General features: G+C 35.7%; 2 protein-coding genes across 3 annotated transcripts in view; both read right to left on the bottom strand.

Annotated features, from left to right (window-relative positions):
- Nucleotides 1–586: 586 nt before the first annotated feature.
- LOC139149224 (tolloid-like protein 1) lies at nucleotides 587–15871 on the bottom strand. Of its 2 annotated transcripts, none has more exons than XM_070720819.1 (7): nucleotides 15638–15871; nucleotides 13606–13846; nucleotides 11630–11803; nucleotides 10891–11073; nucleotides 10057–10191; nucleotides 3357–3493; nucleotides 587–2495 (listed from the first exon to the last, which is right to left on the bottom strand). In XM_070720819.1, the coding sequence occupies exons 1-7, from the start codon at nucleotides 15869–15871 to the stop codon at nucleotides 2445–2447; spliced, it is 1155 nt and encodes a 384-aa protein (XP_070576920.1). In that variant the 3' UTR covers nucleotides 587–2444. The 2 variants fall into 2 exon arrangements, with proteins under 2 accessions (XP_070576920.1, XP_070576922.1); XM_070720821.1 differs by having other exon boundaries at nucleotides 2315–2492.
- Nucleotides 15564–17123, bottom strand: part of LOC139149221 (CUB domain-containing protein 2-like) — a 28573-nt gene continuing 27013 nt past the window's right edge. Inside the window, exon 9 of the mRNA XM_070720816.1 lies at nucleotides 15564–15980. Coding sequence (XP_070576917.1) covers nucleotides 15965–15980 — 16 coding nt within the window. The 3' untranslated portion in view covers nucleotides 15564–15964. The remainder of the gene's footprint in view (nucleotides 15981–17123) is intronic.

Below are 17123 nucleotides of genomic sequence, written 5' to 3'. Positions count from 1 at the left end.
TAGGATTTCGCTACATCTCAGAACTACTGCATATTAATCATTAATACTGCAAGGAGCGTTATTCTTGTATCTTGGTGGTGAGCTATTGGCACTTGTTATTGGTAGTGCCGTAATGATTTTAAAAATATAACAACGCTATTGTGTTATTTCTTGCATATACGTCAATTTAAGTTTTGGTTCTAAACAATATAATTTTCAATGACGTGTTTCAATCAAAATGCCACAACACAATATTGTTTGGCGCGTCTTTCTTTTGCATAAAATACTTTATCAGCAACCTTTGCACGAACATGTTCATGAAATACAGAACAATTATGCTGAAATAACGGAGTTTACAAGTTAGGCCTTAACCCGTTCAACAAGTTTCCCCCGTGTTGAGGTCAGACTTTGCCATAGAATGTTAAATATTGGATGGGTCAAACCACGATAGTGAAAAGGGCAAAACAAAACAAGACCATGGCTTATAATTTATTTTGAGTTAAAGCAAGGCCTTGGCTACACAGCATACTGTGGAAACACAAAGCCAGGGTATGTAACCTGTCAATTTTTACGTGAATAAATATTAATTTACACAGTAGGTGGCACAAGTTTTTAAAGTAGGCCTACATGACCTTTTATTAAAAACAGGATCAGCCTCAACTATTTTGTGGGCAAATAATACATTAAGATACATACTGAAAGCACCCAAAAACTTGTTCCATATTTCAATTCATCGTCAACACTTGGTTATCAACATGTATGAATGAGTGATAATAATTATTAGTGTTGTGACTTAATGTCGGAATCACCTAAATCATAGGATTCCGTTGTCCGTACTGATAAGCCTCAAATATATAGACACCTATATAACACACAAATATGTCCAGGGACAGTGTTATAATTGCATAGCTTTGGTGTTCCATCTTGGCGGCCTTACCCCAAAAATTACTAAATATGTATAATTTAATTGACATTTTCCTAGGGCCATAACACCAAAGCCATTATGTCTTTAAAAATGTTGCTGCAACTGCAATGAGAACCAAAAATGATTTTTTAAAATATTTCACAAATATATTTAAAGTATCACAATAATTTTCAATTTGTCAGATGAAAACATACATATTCAACTGAATTAACTTTTCGGAGTTGGACAATTACAACAAGCAATATCCTTTGTGCTATTAAGTCAGTGATCCAAGTGAGTCTATACTAATAACAAAAAATAATTAGAAAATGAGATGTACTGTCATATTAAGCGCACTATTATCATATTATCCGAAAGAGTTCAAGGCTACTTAAAATCTGAATTCGTAAGAAAGACAAAACTTTGCTTTTGTAATAAAACATCATTTTAAATGATCAGTAATGCTAACTGTAGATCAAACAAACTGTAGATCAATTCACAATCTATAGATCAATGGAATTCCATCTGCTCACAAACTTCTTCCTAACACTACGATCAACCAATTGAATTTCAAATAACATAGTTTATATAAAGCTTGATGCATTGCTGTTAGTTGCGCATGAATTGAAAGCATTACTGACTTCCCGGATTTACGTAAGCATTCACGCTGTTGCATGGTGTATTTGAGCGTATATTTGAGATCAGTGAAGTTTTATCTGCCTACACACTCCTATGGAATGTCAAATTCTGTATGTTCTTGATATGACACTTGATGAATGACTACCTATCCAGCTAATACTTGTATGTGGATTAAAAACATTACTCTGACTTCTCTGACATTACTCTTAATCAAAGACTGTCACGATGCAAAAAAGAAAGCTGGTCAGAAAAGCACATCACAGACTTGATAATCTGTAGATTGTATATATTTGGAATGCTTCAAAACAATTCCACGCATGAGAAAAGTCCCTTTGGGGACAAAAAAAACAGAATTCGAAAGATTAATTATATACAAAATATAAGGCAAGTTGCTTTAACATCAGATATTTATATTACCTGAGTTTATCACATATGTGTGGAGGAGATGTGGTTAAAGTTTATACAATGCAGTTATTGAACCTCCAACTTCTTTAGAGGCAGTGACACAGCAGGGTGGTTTTGATCATTGCTTTCTTTGCTGAGTTAGTCTATGTACCGTAGGTTGCAAATTCAAATCTGATAAAAAACAGACCCACTGAATTACACTTAAAGACATACACACAGGAGATGACACGATAACTCGTAAAATAGTATTCAGGTATTGTGATCATGCACTAAAAGCTTCAGAAATCTATCGATCAGACTCTAGCGCACAACCTACGGTGCCATCTCACGTAAAAAAGTCAAGCACTTTTAGTATGAAATCTGTACACGATAAAAATGTTTCCCATGAAAGGAATGTTTTAAATGTATATATTTTCTAAATTCATTCATGAAAATGTACATCTGCTACTTAAACAAAAGTTTGGTGCCTCTTTCCATTTTTCTCTGAGATTATCTTGGAATATGGTCAGATAAATTCCTAGGTATTCAAAGCTTCTTCATTGATATCATTGCGTCCTTCTTCATCCTGCTAAAAAGTACGGCAGAACATAACATGTAAAGTGTATGATTCGAAGATTTCTGAGCATCTGCTTGCTTTATTCCCGTGTCAGTTCACTTGAACTTCCCATTGAAGAAATATAACAACAGAACCTGATAATACCTCTTTTTTATCATCAAAATGTAACAAGATTAACCCTTTGAGCGCTGCAATTTTTCCCTCCAAAATTATAGTGATCAAGATTTTACTACTTTTGTGAATTTTTCTGTATTTTTGACAATATTGGACCAAATGAACATAACATTTTATTGGCTTCCGCTTTTTATCAAAATTTTAGCAAAAATTAGAAAACAATTGATTGGTGTATATTTTGATACAGGGGACAAAAATTGACTTTGGCGCTCAAAGGGTTAAGGGAGACAAAACGGAAAAGTGGGAAATATAGCTGGAAATGATTACAAAACACACATTCAAAAACAGAAACACAAAGGTTGATACATACAAGACTACACGTGTTGAAACACTCGAATCTTTAAAAGCAATCAACACGAGATATGCAGAACTGGAAAACAACCTTAAATGTAATTAACTTTTTGACTTTTCTGAAAAATAATAATTGAATTTCACCCGTCATAGTTAACTTGATAACGTCCCTTTCCTGCCCATGAGTATTTCCAGTAGCTGTATTTAAAATGTTAGTTACATTGTACTGCCTAACAAGGCAACATTTCCAATTTTCAAACGTTAACTTTGTTTAATGGAAGGGAAATTGGTTTTAATCGGAATAAATTAATTTCTTTGTCGAGCTCATGAATGTGAGACAGACCTTGTAGGAAGTTACTGTTCCTTACATATTATCATTTAATAATAAAGTGTAAGCTTATTAGTTACCTGTGGATTACTGCTCGACTGAGTTGACAAGGTATTTCTGGTCAACTTTCCACACATGCGCATTACGCTGACAATAAGCACAATGATGAAGACAACTATAATTGCAGCACTTCCTGTGATTATGGCAGTATCTCTTCCTATAAGATAGAGAAATAAAAATCATAAGAATGATGGATAACTTTCGAATTAGTGAAGATAATGCGTGTTTGAGGAGATCAAGCTCTTATCCTCGATGCGATTATTAGTGTAATATAACAATTGTATATGTGACGTAACAAGTATATATCCCACGTCATATAATCGAGGCTAAAATTCAGACAATCCTTGACAATGTTTGACAGCCTTAATTTGTTGTTTTTTACTCCAGTTGGCTATGTAAGTGCAGTCGCAAGAAAATCAACGATCTCAAAATAATCTTTATAAAAGACCCTTCAAAACTCTAATTCAAAAGATCAATTTTATTTAGTGACCGGAAGAAATGTTTGAAGTGTCCTCAACACAATCATACGCTGTATTGCAATATGTAATGTGCTATTGGACGGAATTGTCCCCGAGGTTATCGTTCGCCCAGTTAAAGCGATGAAATTCGTTTCTTCGCTTCGATAAAGTGTGTATGTGCGATGTATGATAGTGAGCATGCGTGCGTGAGTGCTTCACGAGCTCTACAACGTGTTGAGCGGTCTCAGTCAGAAAAATGTAACAACTTAGCTGGCTATTGAACCACTCTTTTTTGGGAGTGGAGATTAAGCCGAGTGGTTCTGTCTGTGGCCTCTCAGCTCGGCGACTGATGCCGTATGTTGTGGGTTCGAATCCGATTGAAAACTATCCGTATTTCACGCAAAGTTTAACATTACTGCAGCAAACTGGCATTGTTATATTTCCACTATGGGATATTCCCTCAAGTGTGTCTAAAAGAGTTTTGGGAAAAATTCATATAAGGCTGAGAACAGAATTAACGATGGGGAGGGCTAGTGTCTATAAAAAAATACCTTATCTATAAAATGACGCATTTGAAGTCATTATCGACAGTCTGAATTCATACTAATCGCTGCTCTTAAATACATAAATGGTTATGAAAAACACAGGAATAGCTCGAGGCAGATTTATGGAGGGGCTATTTTTAATACACCTACCATATAAAGAGATTATATTGAAGTCATGCACATTTTTGTAGTCATACTAGTTGACACTTTTTAATTCTTCAAGTTATATATAAAAGTACACAAGATTAGATCTAAAAAGAGTTTTTAAGGGGAAAACGAGCGTTTTGAAAAACATATCTTAAAATTCAGGAAAAGATTTGAAGTAATATCGATGTTTTGGACCATATTGCTTTATCTTATGAAAAACTGCAAGTGGGATATAAATTAAAGAACAAGAACGAAACAAAATTAACAAGGACTGCGACTAGTGTTTTTCAAGAACATACCGCCAATACACAGAGACGGTGTATTGGACTAGTATTTTTCAAGGATATACCTCCAATACACAGGGACGGTTTAGAAGTCATAGTATTTGCTGATATAAAACTCTTCAAACAGCAAAAATCATAGCTTGGAACAGAACTAACAAGGTTAATGGATTGTTTTTTCCAAACATACATTGCTTATAGAGGGATGCTTGTCGGTTGATAAGTTCAACGTCAAAGTCAAAGCTATAAATACTATTTAATAATTCAGGTTAGAGAAACAATTAAAGATTAGGCTTACTTGTACAATAAAGCATGCAAGATTCAATGACATAGAACGCCTGAAACATGGCAAAATTATGGGATTCTGGGACCAAACACGGCACGTCCCATTAGTAGCGTAGTTTTTTTTACTTTTGCATAGATTTACGATAATCCGGCTTTTATAGGGGAAGTTCCTATTTAAGTTGTGACATAAAGCAGAGGCAGCATATAATCATCAGAATTATCTGGGACACCTTTGAGGTCATGGGACAACTTTGGAGTCATATGTATATGTATATGACAGCGTAAACATCATAGACGTCCGATGGCTAGCTGTGACCAAATGACAGAAATCGGCGTTCTTCAGAAGAAAACTGTGAAAAACTCAGGGAAATCCTTGATGGCAACAAACATGACCTCATCACGAGGACATTATAGGCCATACGCGAGACAAGGATAGTAGGATTGGACGGGCGATCAGCCTCAGTTTCGGAAGAAGACGGTAATGAAACAGAAAGACATTTACAACCGAACATCTAGCCGCATGTTGTTGCTGGCCAAGCCATGATTTTCCTAAAACCTTTCTGGAAATACAAAATAAATTCTCAGTCTGACTGACGTTTTTAATTCCGAACCACATGAAGTCAAGCCATTCGTCCGTAAAGCACTAGATAGCTCGTGTAGCCATGTCCGAACTGTCATGATAATACTTGTAGTAGAGCCACTTTGTTTGGATGTTTTCTATCGGAGTAAAATTTTCAATATATCTTGAGTTCTGGTAATCATTGATATGATGTTTTAAAACCAAGTCGACAACTAATTCGGCTAAAGCTAGGCGGGTCTCTTTGAGTCTTTCACGGTTCCCTACCACAGAAAAGATATCGATTGTCATGGACTGCAGCTGAGTCAGTGGTGCCAGCAAGACGGGAACTGACGGTTGAAATTCGTTTGTGCTCGTTACGAATTGGCATTCAAAAATAAATCCATTTGAGACCCTGGTCTACAGTAAATTAAACACCCAAATTTTAGACCAAGTCGCTGAAATACCCAACCAGGACGGCACGTACACATACTGGCAAGTAAAGGAAGTGCCCCCCGGGCATAGTTGATAGTTATAAGGCCTGTAAAGTCAAAAGGAATGATATGTTCAGATAATGCAGATTAGCCAAAACGTCAGTACGTTACACAGGTTATTTTTATTAAAGACTATCAAAAATTAGAATTGGCATTTTTGCGAACTGTACGACGTAAACTATACATAATTAGTGTGATGACTTTCACGCTCGCCGGAAAGGGGCTAGTATCCATGAAACGGCAAAAATCATCCAGCAATACAGAAGTAGACTTTGCAAACAATAGCCCTGTCGATGAGGTTCCAGAGGCTTGACTTTGACTGCTGCACAACCGCAGAGGACAGAAATCAGTCCCCAGGGGTGGGGAGGGAGGTTTTTGTGCAACGGTTTACTTTATTTGATTTTATCAGTCCAAACCGTCTGACTGCTTTCTTTATTGCTATAAGTAATTTTATTTATTTTGACTGTGGTATTTCAAATAAAGATTTCGACTCCAAACTGTCTGACTGCTTTCTTTATTACTACAAGTCCATATCTCCTCTCAAATCTGTATATAAATCACTGTAATTGCTCCGAAAACATTGCCAACTTGCTAATCCGCTGTCCGTATCAGCGGATTAATTGATTGAGTCAACACAACATCCGTCCCGTCCCACACGCATGAAAGCTGGATTAGCAAGTTGGCAATGTTTTCGGAGCAATCACAGTGGTGTGCAACAAGTTGGAGAGGAGATAAGGACTTGTCGGTAATATATAAAGCAGTCAGGCGGTGTGGAGTCGAAATCTTTATTTGAAATACCACAGTCAAAATTAATAAAATTAAATAAAATAAATCGTTGCACAAAAAACCATCCTTCCCCACCCCAGGGGACTGATTTCTGTGCCCTGTGGCATAACCAGGTCAAACTGCCGACGTGCATATAATTACGCATGCGCAAGCAAACTTCCGGTGACATTGAGGAAAGGGTCTATTATCGGAGACACCTTTGAGGTCATTGGGACCCTTTTGGAGTCATTGTTATTCTCTTCAAATAAGAACTAAATATTTTACAAAGCCATTGAAGTGTACGGGAATCCTATCAGTAAGTGACATTTATGAGGTCACCTGGCATATACTTGAAGTCAAATAAATCCCTTCAATCATGTAAAAGAAGTTGGAAATAACAGAGGAAACATATTAAGGGCAATTATCTTGGGACACTTTTGAGGTCACAAGAACACTTTTAAAATTAAATCTATTTTCTTAATCCAATACTACATGTAGGACGAAGTCAAGGAAGTGTCCTCTAGGCTATAATCCCATTCGTAACTAACACTTTGCTGGTCATCTGGCACATTTTTTATGTCAAAGACATTCCTTAAATTGCGTTAAAGTAGGTGATAAAGCAGTAGGAGCGTATAATCATCAGAATTATCTGGGAACCCTTTTGACGTCATCAGAACACCTTTTGGAGTCAAAGACATTTGATCAAATCAATACCAAATTCCACAAACTTGTGGAAATGTAACATAATCCTATTAGTAACTGACGCTTGACAGGTCAGCTTGCACATTTTGAAGTTAAATAAATTCCTTCAAATACGTAAAAGCAGTTGTAGATAGCATATAATCATTAGAATTATCCGGGAAATGCATCAATCAATCAAACACCTATCAATGTTGTACTCTTTCAAATTCACAGTATTCAGCTTTGATACGTATCTGATAAAATCCACTGATATGCCATGCCAATGAACTTCCAGTATGACTTATGTTAGTATAACGTTTGTACCTCAGAAGTCTGATTAAATTCACTTCACCTTGAGTATGTGATTGTGATAGATACGAAATATCACTCAAATCAAACTTTCAGCATCAATAAGTATAACCAATGTAAACCGGAAGTTCAATCAAATGCAGCTATTGAGTTTTGACATATGGAATTATTATAAAATTTCATTAATATGGAAATGAGATTGCAATTAGGATGTCATACCCATCAAATATTCAATATGAATTCAACTTGGTATGATTAATAAAAAACTGAGGTCAAACGTGAAATCATTGCATTCAATATTGATATACAGCCTAATTACACAAATTTATTAAATATGCGAAGGAGATAGTAATTAGAATGCCTTGCCTATAAAACCTACATCATAGGTCGACCTATGAATGATCGATATTTCACAGTGAGTCTCGTCATAATTGGTGCGCTCAGAATTCATATACAGCCACATCATAGTAATTAATTGAATATGCAAATGAACTAATTTGTAAGACATATTCAATATTTAGTACAGTACGACCACAGAATAGTTCGCGTGCCTGCATAGTAACAACATCAAGTTTGGTTGAGTAATTCTTTAGATTGTGATATAGTTAAGTGCACAAATTAATAAATTAATTAATTAATTGTGCAAATGACTGTTAATTATGCAGACCACATCAACAAAAAGTCTTATCAAATCTAGGTCTTTCAATGGTGATGCTTTGTACCAAATTGCATGACCTCTGGTATTAGGCAGCAATTTTAACTAAATCTTTCTATGGACGGAAAGACAGACGGACGGGCACGTACACAGAGACTGATATTATGGCGATTTTGACAATGTGTAGGTCTCCAGCCTAAGCAGTCTAAGAAAAGGGCCTACACAACGATTTCAGATTTTGTGGTCATTCCTTCGACCCCAAACCGTAAATAATGACAGCTCCCATGCTACACTGTTGCCTCCGTATGTACCTCCCTGCAGCTTGGTTGGGGCCGGACATTTCCCGAAATTACTGTTTTCACTGTCATCATAAAGGTTTGAGACAGTCCTTAATCCCTTGAATGACGGGACCTCCAGTTGTACAATGTTCACTACAAAGTTAAATTAGAAGTCGGTAGGTACTACGAGACCAACTGAGGGAGCCTTCATTTTGTACAGTTGTACAAAGGTGTCGGTGAAAATCGGTTGGCTAAGTTTTACAACACGGCTAGGGGGTTAGGCATTGCAAAAGACGGTTATAGGTTACGAAGGTGACCCCTAAGAACCAAATTATTATCTTGTAGGCAAACTGTCATAACTAGAAACATATAATTTATACAAGCAGTGTCTTTGATAGAATCCTGTTTGTATTGTACAAAACTGTTATGCTGTAAGAATAAAACAATGTTCTGTTCTATTTCTGTGATGTCTTCTACATTTCGTTCAATAGTATTGTAATACTAAACGTATGTAAAACGTGACTCCCTCTAAAACCGTCGTTATGCAAAATTTAACCCCCTCCAGAACCGAGTAGTGAAACTGGACATCCCCTTTTTCCACCTTGTAAATGAAAGCTTCCCACTTTTAAATATTGCTGAGGCAATGTCTAATTTCTAATTTCAATTTGTTACTACCATTGAAAAACTAGAGGTTCCGTCATTCACGTAACTATTCGCATTCAGGAAAACCAACAACAATTTAACGTTTTATCCAATTCGTAATTCATATTTGCATTTATTGACCAAAAATAAGGTTGGCCGATAAAGATACCCCGCTTAATGCGTTATTTTTGATTTTGAAATACATTGCTAAGAAAGTAAATTCAAGATCGAAATTCGTTCAAAGTTTAATCTAAATGGTCCTGTGAACAGGTGGAATAACAAAATTTGCCCATATTTTGAATTCTATATTTTGATTACAGGGTGAAATAGGCCTAATGGTTCGCCGAATAATGTCACGGATTCAAAATGGTCAAATTAATCAGAGAGAAGTGGGAAAGTTGACTATCAAATGTGACTTAAACTTGACTAAAATGGTCGGGGAATGAATTTAAATGGCTTAAATGCGACTTTGAATGAAATATAAAATTTGCAGAATGTGAAATGCAACCTTGAGTGTTGAAAATGTGAGGTCGAAAAGTGAAAATGCATGTCAGAATTTTAGCCCTAATATCTTTATACAATATTTGTTATGTAAAACATCTACGTTATTATGAGTAAACGTACCTGGTTTAGGACAATGTTCTTCATCAGAATTGTCACCACAATCGTCAAAGCCGTTACATATCAGCCTTAGTTGGAGACAACGATTAACGTTTACACACATAAAATCTCTCGAATCTCCGCATTGACTCGTTGATTCTCGCACACAATGAAAAAAATAAAACAATATAATGAATATCTCTTATCCATAAATATTTGAAAATTCTTTTTGTTCTATTTGTGAAATACAGTTTCTTCAAGTTGGTCTACGGAGCACGGCATGAATCTTTGAAAATTCCAATGTTACTATTGACGACCGAATTTAGACGACATACACTTCATTTTTCAAGAACAACGTTTTCTATTGTTTACAAAAGCATTATGTCGGCGTGTAAATTAAAAAAAAAAACATACCTTGAGTTTCAAAATAATACTTTGAGAAGTTTGATGAAAATTAATTGTTTTCCGGCACAAAAATATTTAATCAATATTATACCTGTACTTTTGTGACGTATGAGACATAAGTGTCATGTCACTGTATTTGTGAGACGTATATGAAAAGCGGTAAGTTGAAGGTTATTTCACTAATTGGTCTTGCTCAAATATACATAAATATGATGGATTTCACTGAATTCTCCTGATAGCTTGGTTGAAAGCACAATGTCTGAAAAAGGAATTTTTGTAGTTTCCCTAATTTTTATGTTGACTGGCCTGAGATTCCTGTTGTAAGGATTTGTATTTCTGAATCATCATTGAAAATGATCTGCCCATACGTTTCTGCCGCGATATCTACACTGTACGGTAAAGTCCATTGATTTGCCTGAAGAGAAAATACTCATATATTTTACACTCACTCACCATAAACTGTAAAATATGCCTTGAATCCACTGCGGTGTCCTGTATGCTCGTAGCTTGAAAATGTCACTGTCATATTTCCAAATGTCGAGTAGTGATGATAACCATCATTGGTACAAACAGTGCCCACCAAACCATACATATCATAGACTCGTATTGCATCTTCGGTTTCACTCTCGCTACAGTCTGACAAAGTGATGTCGAGAAAAAACCTCATTAAAACATGCCATATTTGTACTGCACAAATTTGCAAGATCTTCTGTAGCTGTTATGTTATCGCATAACAATCGTCTACAACACCGGGTTGCTTTTGAATAATTAGAGATACGTGTCTAGGAAATGTCCTAGTCATACTTCATAATTTTTCACACTATTGGAGCTCTGCACTACCAGTATGAGGCAAAACTCTAGTGCTGCAGTATTTGGAGTGTACTCATCAATTAGCAACCAATTAAAACCCCTTTTAAGGTATCTTTTCAAGTTGATATGATTTCACACGTACTGAATTTGTGTTAGACTATCTTGATGACACTAGACTGAGAGTAACAGGGACACTGCATGTTCCAGTGATGAGATACATGAGGAAATATAGATGCATTGGCAAAATTTACGGTAAATTTCTGTAGACTATCTGATTGACTGACGCTTTTTTAATACCATTCACTGTACATGACAGAATGTAGAAACCGATGAAAAATAGCTATATATCATAGAAAAGAGGATAATAAACGATATTACTAACCTGGATGAGCAGTATTTGCCATATCAAGCTCCATAATTTTGAAGGCCACATAATTGTATTCACCAGCCGTCAATATTGTGATGGAGCAGTTTTGATTTGATGGATAGTCGGAGGGATATGAGGAGTGCGAGTAGATTAAGCCATTCAAACCATACGCAATGTTGTTACCACAGACTAAAATAAAAAGGATACAACTCGTACGTGCCAGAGGAGAAACCAGCTAGAGCAATAAACCTTCAGCCAACATTCATGACTTTGTCAAACGCTGGCTCGAGCAAAACGACGGGGAAGGTAGGCCGTCGCAATATTGCTGAGAAACATACTTATCATGTATAACCAATCAACAAGTTCTCTGAAATTCTGAACTTTGCATGGAATGTCAATGGGTTAGTGTACTTGATATTCATTGCACGTTTCCGAAGTCATGTAATGAGCTTCAGTTTTAAAAGTAAAACTGATCTTGATACAACCAACCAAATCAAAATTTCGGTGGGTGTTTGTTCGTTTTATGACTAAATGGAGGGAGTCATCGAACTGCAATCAAAGGTAGTATGGGGCCATACGACAAATAATAACACTGTATTCTAGGTACGTTGGAGAACGATGAATGTTAAAACATATCTGCATTTTGTATGTCTTGAAACTATGTCAACGTGATACATCGATGTACTTGCATGGAATACAAGGTTTGGATGCAAGAAAGCCTTTCAGGCGCAGTTACAAAAACCAGCCCTCTTTCTTTTAATTTTGTTTAAGTGTGCACTCAATTCATCTCTAAAGAACACAAAATTCATCTGAAACCAAGCTACCAAATCACACTGAACACATGACATAAATTTACTTGGGATTTCACGTTTGCCATGTGAGCACATTTCATAATATAATATTAAATAACTTAAACAACAGTGACTCGCATGATTACAATATCGAAATTTTTGCTGACGACAACAAATAAATGTAAAAAAGAAACAAAAATAAATTATATCGAATCTGATATGTGCATTATATATTGTCTAATATATTTGTTATACATATATAGTAATAGGTGAGTCGATGTTATAGCACAAGGTTTTTCTATAACAATCTTTCAATATAAATGTAATTGCATCCCTTGTGTTCAAGGAAATTAAGTGTAGACATTGGTTCTTACACAGTGTTCTCGGAAATATCGACGGAGTTATCATCGAAGTTATATTGCAACTCATGTACTGTTTCTGACAAAGTTTGTGTTAAACAATTCTATGAGCCGTTTTTTGCAAAGCAACCGTGTTCAGAAGTGCTGTTTATTTATTCAGGGAAACAACTTCAAGGAAATTAAGCATAAGCAGCCTTGATTCTTAAATATGCTAATGAGTTCAAATCACAATGCAGTACTGGTAAACCTAGATAACTCAAAATTCGCGGGAAAAATGTGATATTTTTTCTATGAAATGTTCAAGACCAGAAAAGGTCTGATGAGTTTAGGGGCTGTAGCTTGCATAATTAAGACAAATATGCATAGTTAATGATTGAAGCTCACATGCAAAAGGCTTAAGTACTGAGAGAAATGTCCTTGACCTTGAATTATATAAATGACTATATATTGCCATATGGGCTAACCATAACCCACCTCCCACCCCCGCCCCTACGAGAATGAATTAAGTTTTGTTTCAACCTTGTCTTACTCCCACAAGTCGAATGACATCAGTAAATTGTTAACATTTTGATATGTAAATAACTAAATATAACATTTTAATGGGGACTTTTTTATTAACACGATTGGAACTAATTTGGGATAATTGGATCTTTATATTTTTCAAATTTCACAAACGTTTAGGTGCCCTATAGCTGAATGTTGCTATATTACAAAGTACTCATAAAAACAAGTGTATAACCTGAAAAGAAAATCAGATGAGCTTACATTTGCAGATGAAACCGACATCGCGTCACTATCCAATTATCCCAAATTAGTTCCAATCGTGTTTATTTCAACTGACCTGAAAAAGGACCATATGCATCCACAAATCCATTGTGGTACACAAGGTAGAAACCACGGCTAGTTGAGTATCTAAATCTGGCGCCGTGGTAATGCAAGAAGAGATTTGATCCTGTTGCTTCTATCTTCCTCGGCAGTGTGTAGCCTGTGTATTTACCAACCAATGGAGAGTCACCACTAGTTCCGTCATAAATACTCAAGTGAGCACAGCATGGCTGCAGGCCGAATTCGATAAACTCCACCTACAGAATAGAGATACTGATGTTACAAAAGACTGCTATAGAAAAGCTATCAGTAATAATTCCTACTACATTAGTCATTATTTACAGCCAGTGGGTCACTCAAAGATTAAGAGGACTATGCAAATTGGTAAACACAAACGGGGTTTGCAAGAATCACAGTTGTTCGAAGAATCACCGTATCATTTTATTTTAATGTCAAATTTTTAGAAACGTTCTGCATCAGGTTAAGAAGACTTCCCCCCTCCCCGAACTTCCCCCTTGTATTCACTGGACAACTGTGACCTTTTAACACACAAACACATCGGTTTCTAATAATAAAGGGACTACAAACGCCTATTTGGTCCAAACTGTCCCTGTATTGCCTTGCAGTTAGGTGCTGGCTCTTGTTCCATCTCACTACAAGAGGATACTTGACGAGATGAAATCGATGCAGTGCTTATAAACACAAAAACATCAATGCATGAATATATGTTTGATGTATAATTGAAACCCTATTTGTGAGGCAGTGCAACTTCCAAATTTGCCAAGCAAGTAAAAAGCAGTAGTATCGAACCAAAACCGAAAGACCTAGCATACAAAAAGTGAAATATTTTGGAGTTCCTTTAAGCTCAAATCTAAGTTTCTCAGATTATATTTCTATTAAAGTAGGCAAATCTTTCAGAATGTTTGTTTTATAAAACGAAGCTCTCAAAGTGTTACTCATGTTCAACTTTTAAATCCCTTTATACTTTCATTGTAAGGAATAGTCTTGAATATGTCTCTGTTGTCAGGAACCTTGGCAAAAATTCAGATTTGATATGAAATCGCTCGAAAATGTTCAATATATAAAACATGTTGTACTTTGTTTTAAATTACCGACCTTGGAGTAACGTCATGCTTATCTTGACATGATGGTTTCACACAATTATGCAACTAGATTTTGTAACTTACAAAATGTTTTACCAGAGCTCTGCTTCGACCACGTGCCGGTCCTACTTTCAGACAGCCCCGTAGATATATCAATTTTATGTATGAACAATTTATTTCGATGTAGTACTTAGATGTATGAATAATCAAGAAATCATTCGTAATAATCACAATATAAATATGTTTAGTGATTTATTTAAGACTAACCTGGGACATGTAACATTATAATGACTGTTTTTGTTCATTTGTTTGCTTTCGTTTCCTTTTCTGTGTGTATTCTTAACTTGAATTTAGTTTTATGAATAGTTTCCTTGTTTTGTCGTTGGCTTGTTCTCCTTTAACGAGTGTTTTCTTTAAAGTTTTCTTTAGACTTATTTGAGCAACATGCAAATGAAACTTGGGCCGGTAGGATTTGTGAAACAAATAAATGAGTATTTTCAGCCACTTACTTGGCATTGTATGTGACTTTCAAATATCAAAATAAGTGTTAAAATGCAATAGGCGGAATATATTGTGTTATGCCTCACAATTCTTGACCAACTTGATGTAATGGCGACATGAATAAACAAAGATCTGGCAGCTATTTCAACTTTTAATTTGTATTTCCAAAGTGTTCAAACATTAGCATTTTGCCCTGCGCAGACAATAGAAGACTTGTGCAGAACAACAGAAGACATACAGCGTACAGCTGTGAAAATCCTTTCGGGTACGTCATATTTGTTCCCTCCTTATGGCATATACTTCATAGGATATGTGTGAATATTAAGACAATTCGGTGGCATGCCAATCGAAAGTAGAAAAACATACTCACTTGTACAGTATATCCATCAGAAACAGAGATGTTGTAATAGCAATTGTCGATGTCAAAGAAATTTCCATACTCACTTGTACAGTATATCCATCAGAAACAGAGATGTTGTAATAGCAATTGTCGATGTCAAAGAAATTTTTCCTGAAGTCGGGATAGAGGGGTGAAATGATGTATCCCTCATTGATGTTGGATGAGTAAGTACCTCCACACGTGTCTCGGCTGTACTTTGCATAAAATCCTGACCCTAAAGTCTGTGAAGTATAGCTACCCGACTGAAACCTCACAAGCATCGCGTGGTTGTCAGACATATAGTAACTGCCGTATCCATTTCCCAAATAATGATTGATACTGACAGTAAATCCGTCATAGATATCCAACGTGTCACGGTGTTCCAAGTCAATCTAATTGAAACTGCAACTGCAATGTAAATATTAAATATTCATTCGTGATGGTAATTTTTCAGGAAGGGAAACAAGCAAATAATAGCAAAATGTCATAAGAATAAACTCACCGAAAGAACATAGTAAGGAACGCAATTCATTAGTACGAAGGAATATTTGAGTAGGTGATAGTGGCAGGATGGTGACTAGACATTGAAAAAAATTGCAAAATCATTATGAACTGAAAATGCTCATGGTAATCTTTTGTGAAAGAGAAATGTTTGACCAAAAATAAGAAATTTTGGCTGTTTAAAGTAATATACTCAAATTTTGCCTTCATTTAACATCTCTATATGGGATTATACCGAAAAAGTAAAAACCTCATTTCAAAACTATCAGACGATTAAATCGGTTACAGAGAAAATGACTTATTGTTGGGTAACAAAAATTGTCATTAAACGGGTGCCGCACTCGGTCGTCTACAGTAATGAGTGGACACAGATTAGCGTGTAGCGAGAACTTGCCCATTTGTTTCGGCATTAAACTAATTGCTTTTGTGGCAAGAACTAAAAGGAAGGACAGCGAAGGACAAAGAAGGTCGTACTGAAAAAGCTTATATAAGTGGTAAAACATTGTATTTTCTGTACGTAATTAGGCGAAGGACAACATTTACAGCGCAGGATAAGATGTAGAGCAGATTATCACACTATTCTGTTTCGAAAATATTTTCATTTACAACATTCTGCCCTAATAACAGTGTCCTTCGCACTACTGTTCCATGAAAATACTGTCCTTCATCTTAATCTGTACTGAAAATAATGTCCTTCACCCTTTCCTCTTAACTTCTTCTCAGTAAAAATGGTCAATCACTGTACACTGTAATGAAACTACTGTCCTTAAGGTAGTATGCGCCTCGAAAGTAATAGATTTAAACTTTCGCTCAAATTTCCTCAAGGAATCTTTGAACAATTCACTTTCAAAATCAAGAATAAAAATCTGGGGTCATCGTGCAAATTATGATACTAGAGAGAAAAATTACCCAAGATTTACCGATATTTGCAATTCAAAATGGCCGCCATCCCTGTAATAAGTCTTTGGAAAAAATTACAGCCCTAGTGCTGCTAACTTTTGATGGTTTTTTCTTTATTTTTTTTTTTGTAATCAATTGCAACTTCTTATT

The sequence above is a fragment of the Ptychodera flava genome, chromosome 14 (genome assembly GCF_041260155.1).
Source record: "Ptychodera flava strain L36383 chromosome 14, AS_Pfla_20210202, whole genome shotgun sequence".
NCBI classification, from domain to species: Eukaryota; Metazoa; Hemichordata; class Enteropneusta; family Ptychoderidae; genus Ptychodera; species Ptychodera flava.
This window is presented reverse-complemented; position numbering and strand designations above follow the sequence as displayed.

What these genes read in the sequence shown, in the direction of transcription:
- LOC139149224 (XM_070720819.1), bottom strand. Translation starts at nt 15,871, where the DNA reads ATGTCTGACAACCACGCGATGCTTGTGAGGTTTCAGTCGGGTAGCTAT. An exon ending in GGCATATTTTACAGTTTATG is followed by an intron (nt 10,192 to 10,890) that starts GTGAGTGAGTGT and finishes ATTGTGTGCGAG; the next exon opens with AATCAACGAGTCAATGCGGA. An exon ending in AGTCGAGCAGTAATCCACAG is followed by an intron (nt 2,496 to 3,356) that starts GTAACTAATAAG and finishes CGTACTTTTTAG; the next exon opens with CAGGATGAAGAAGGACGCAA.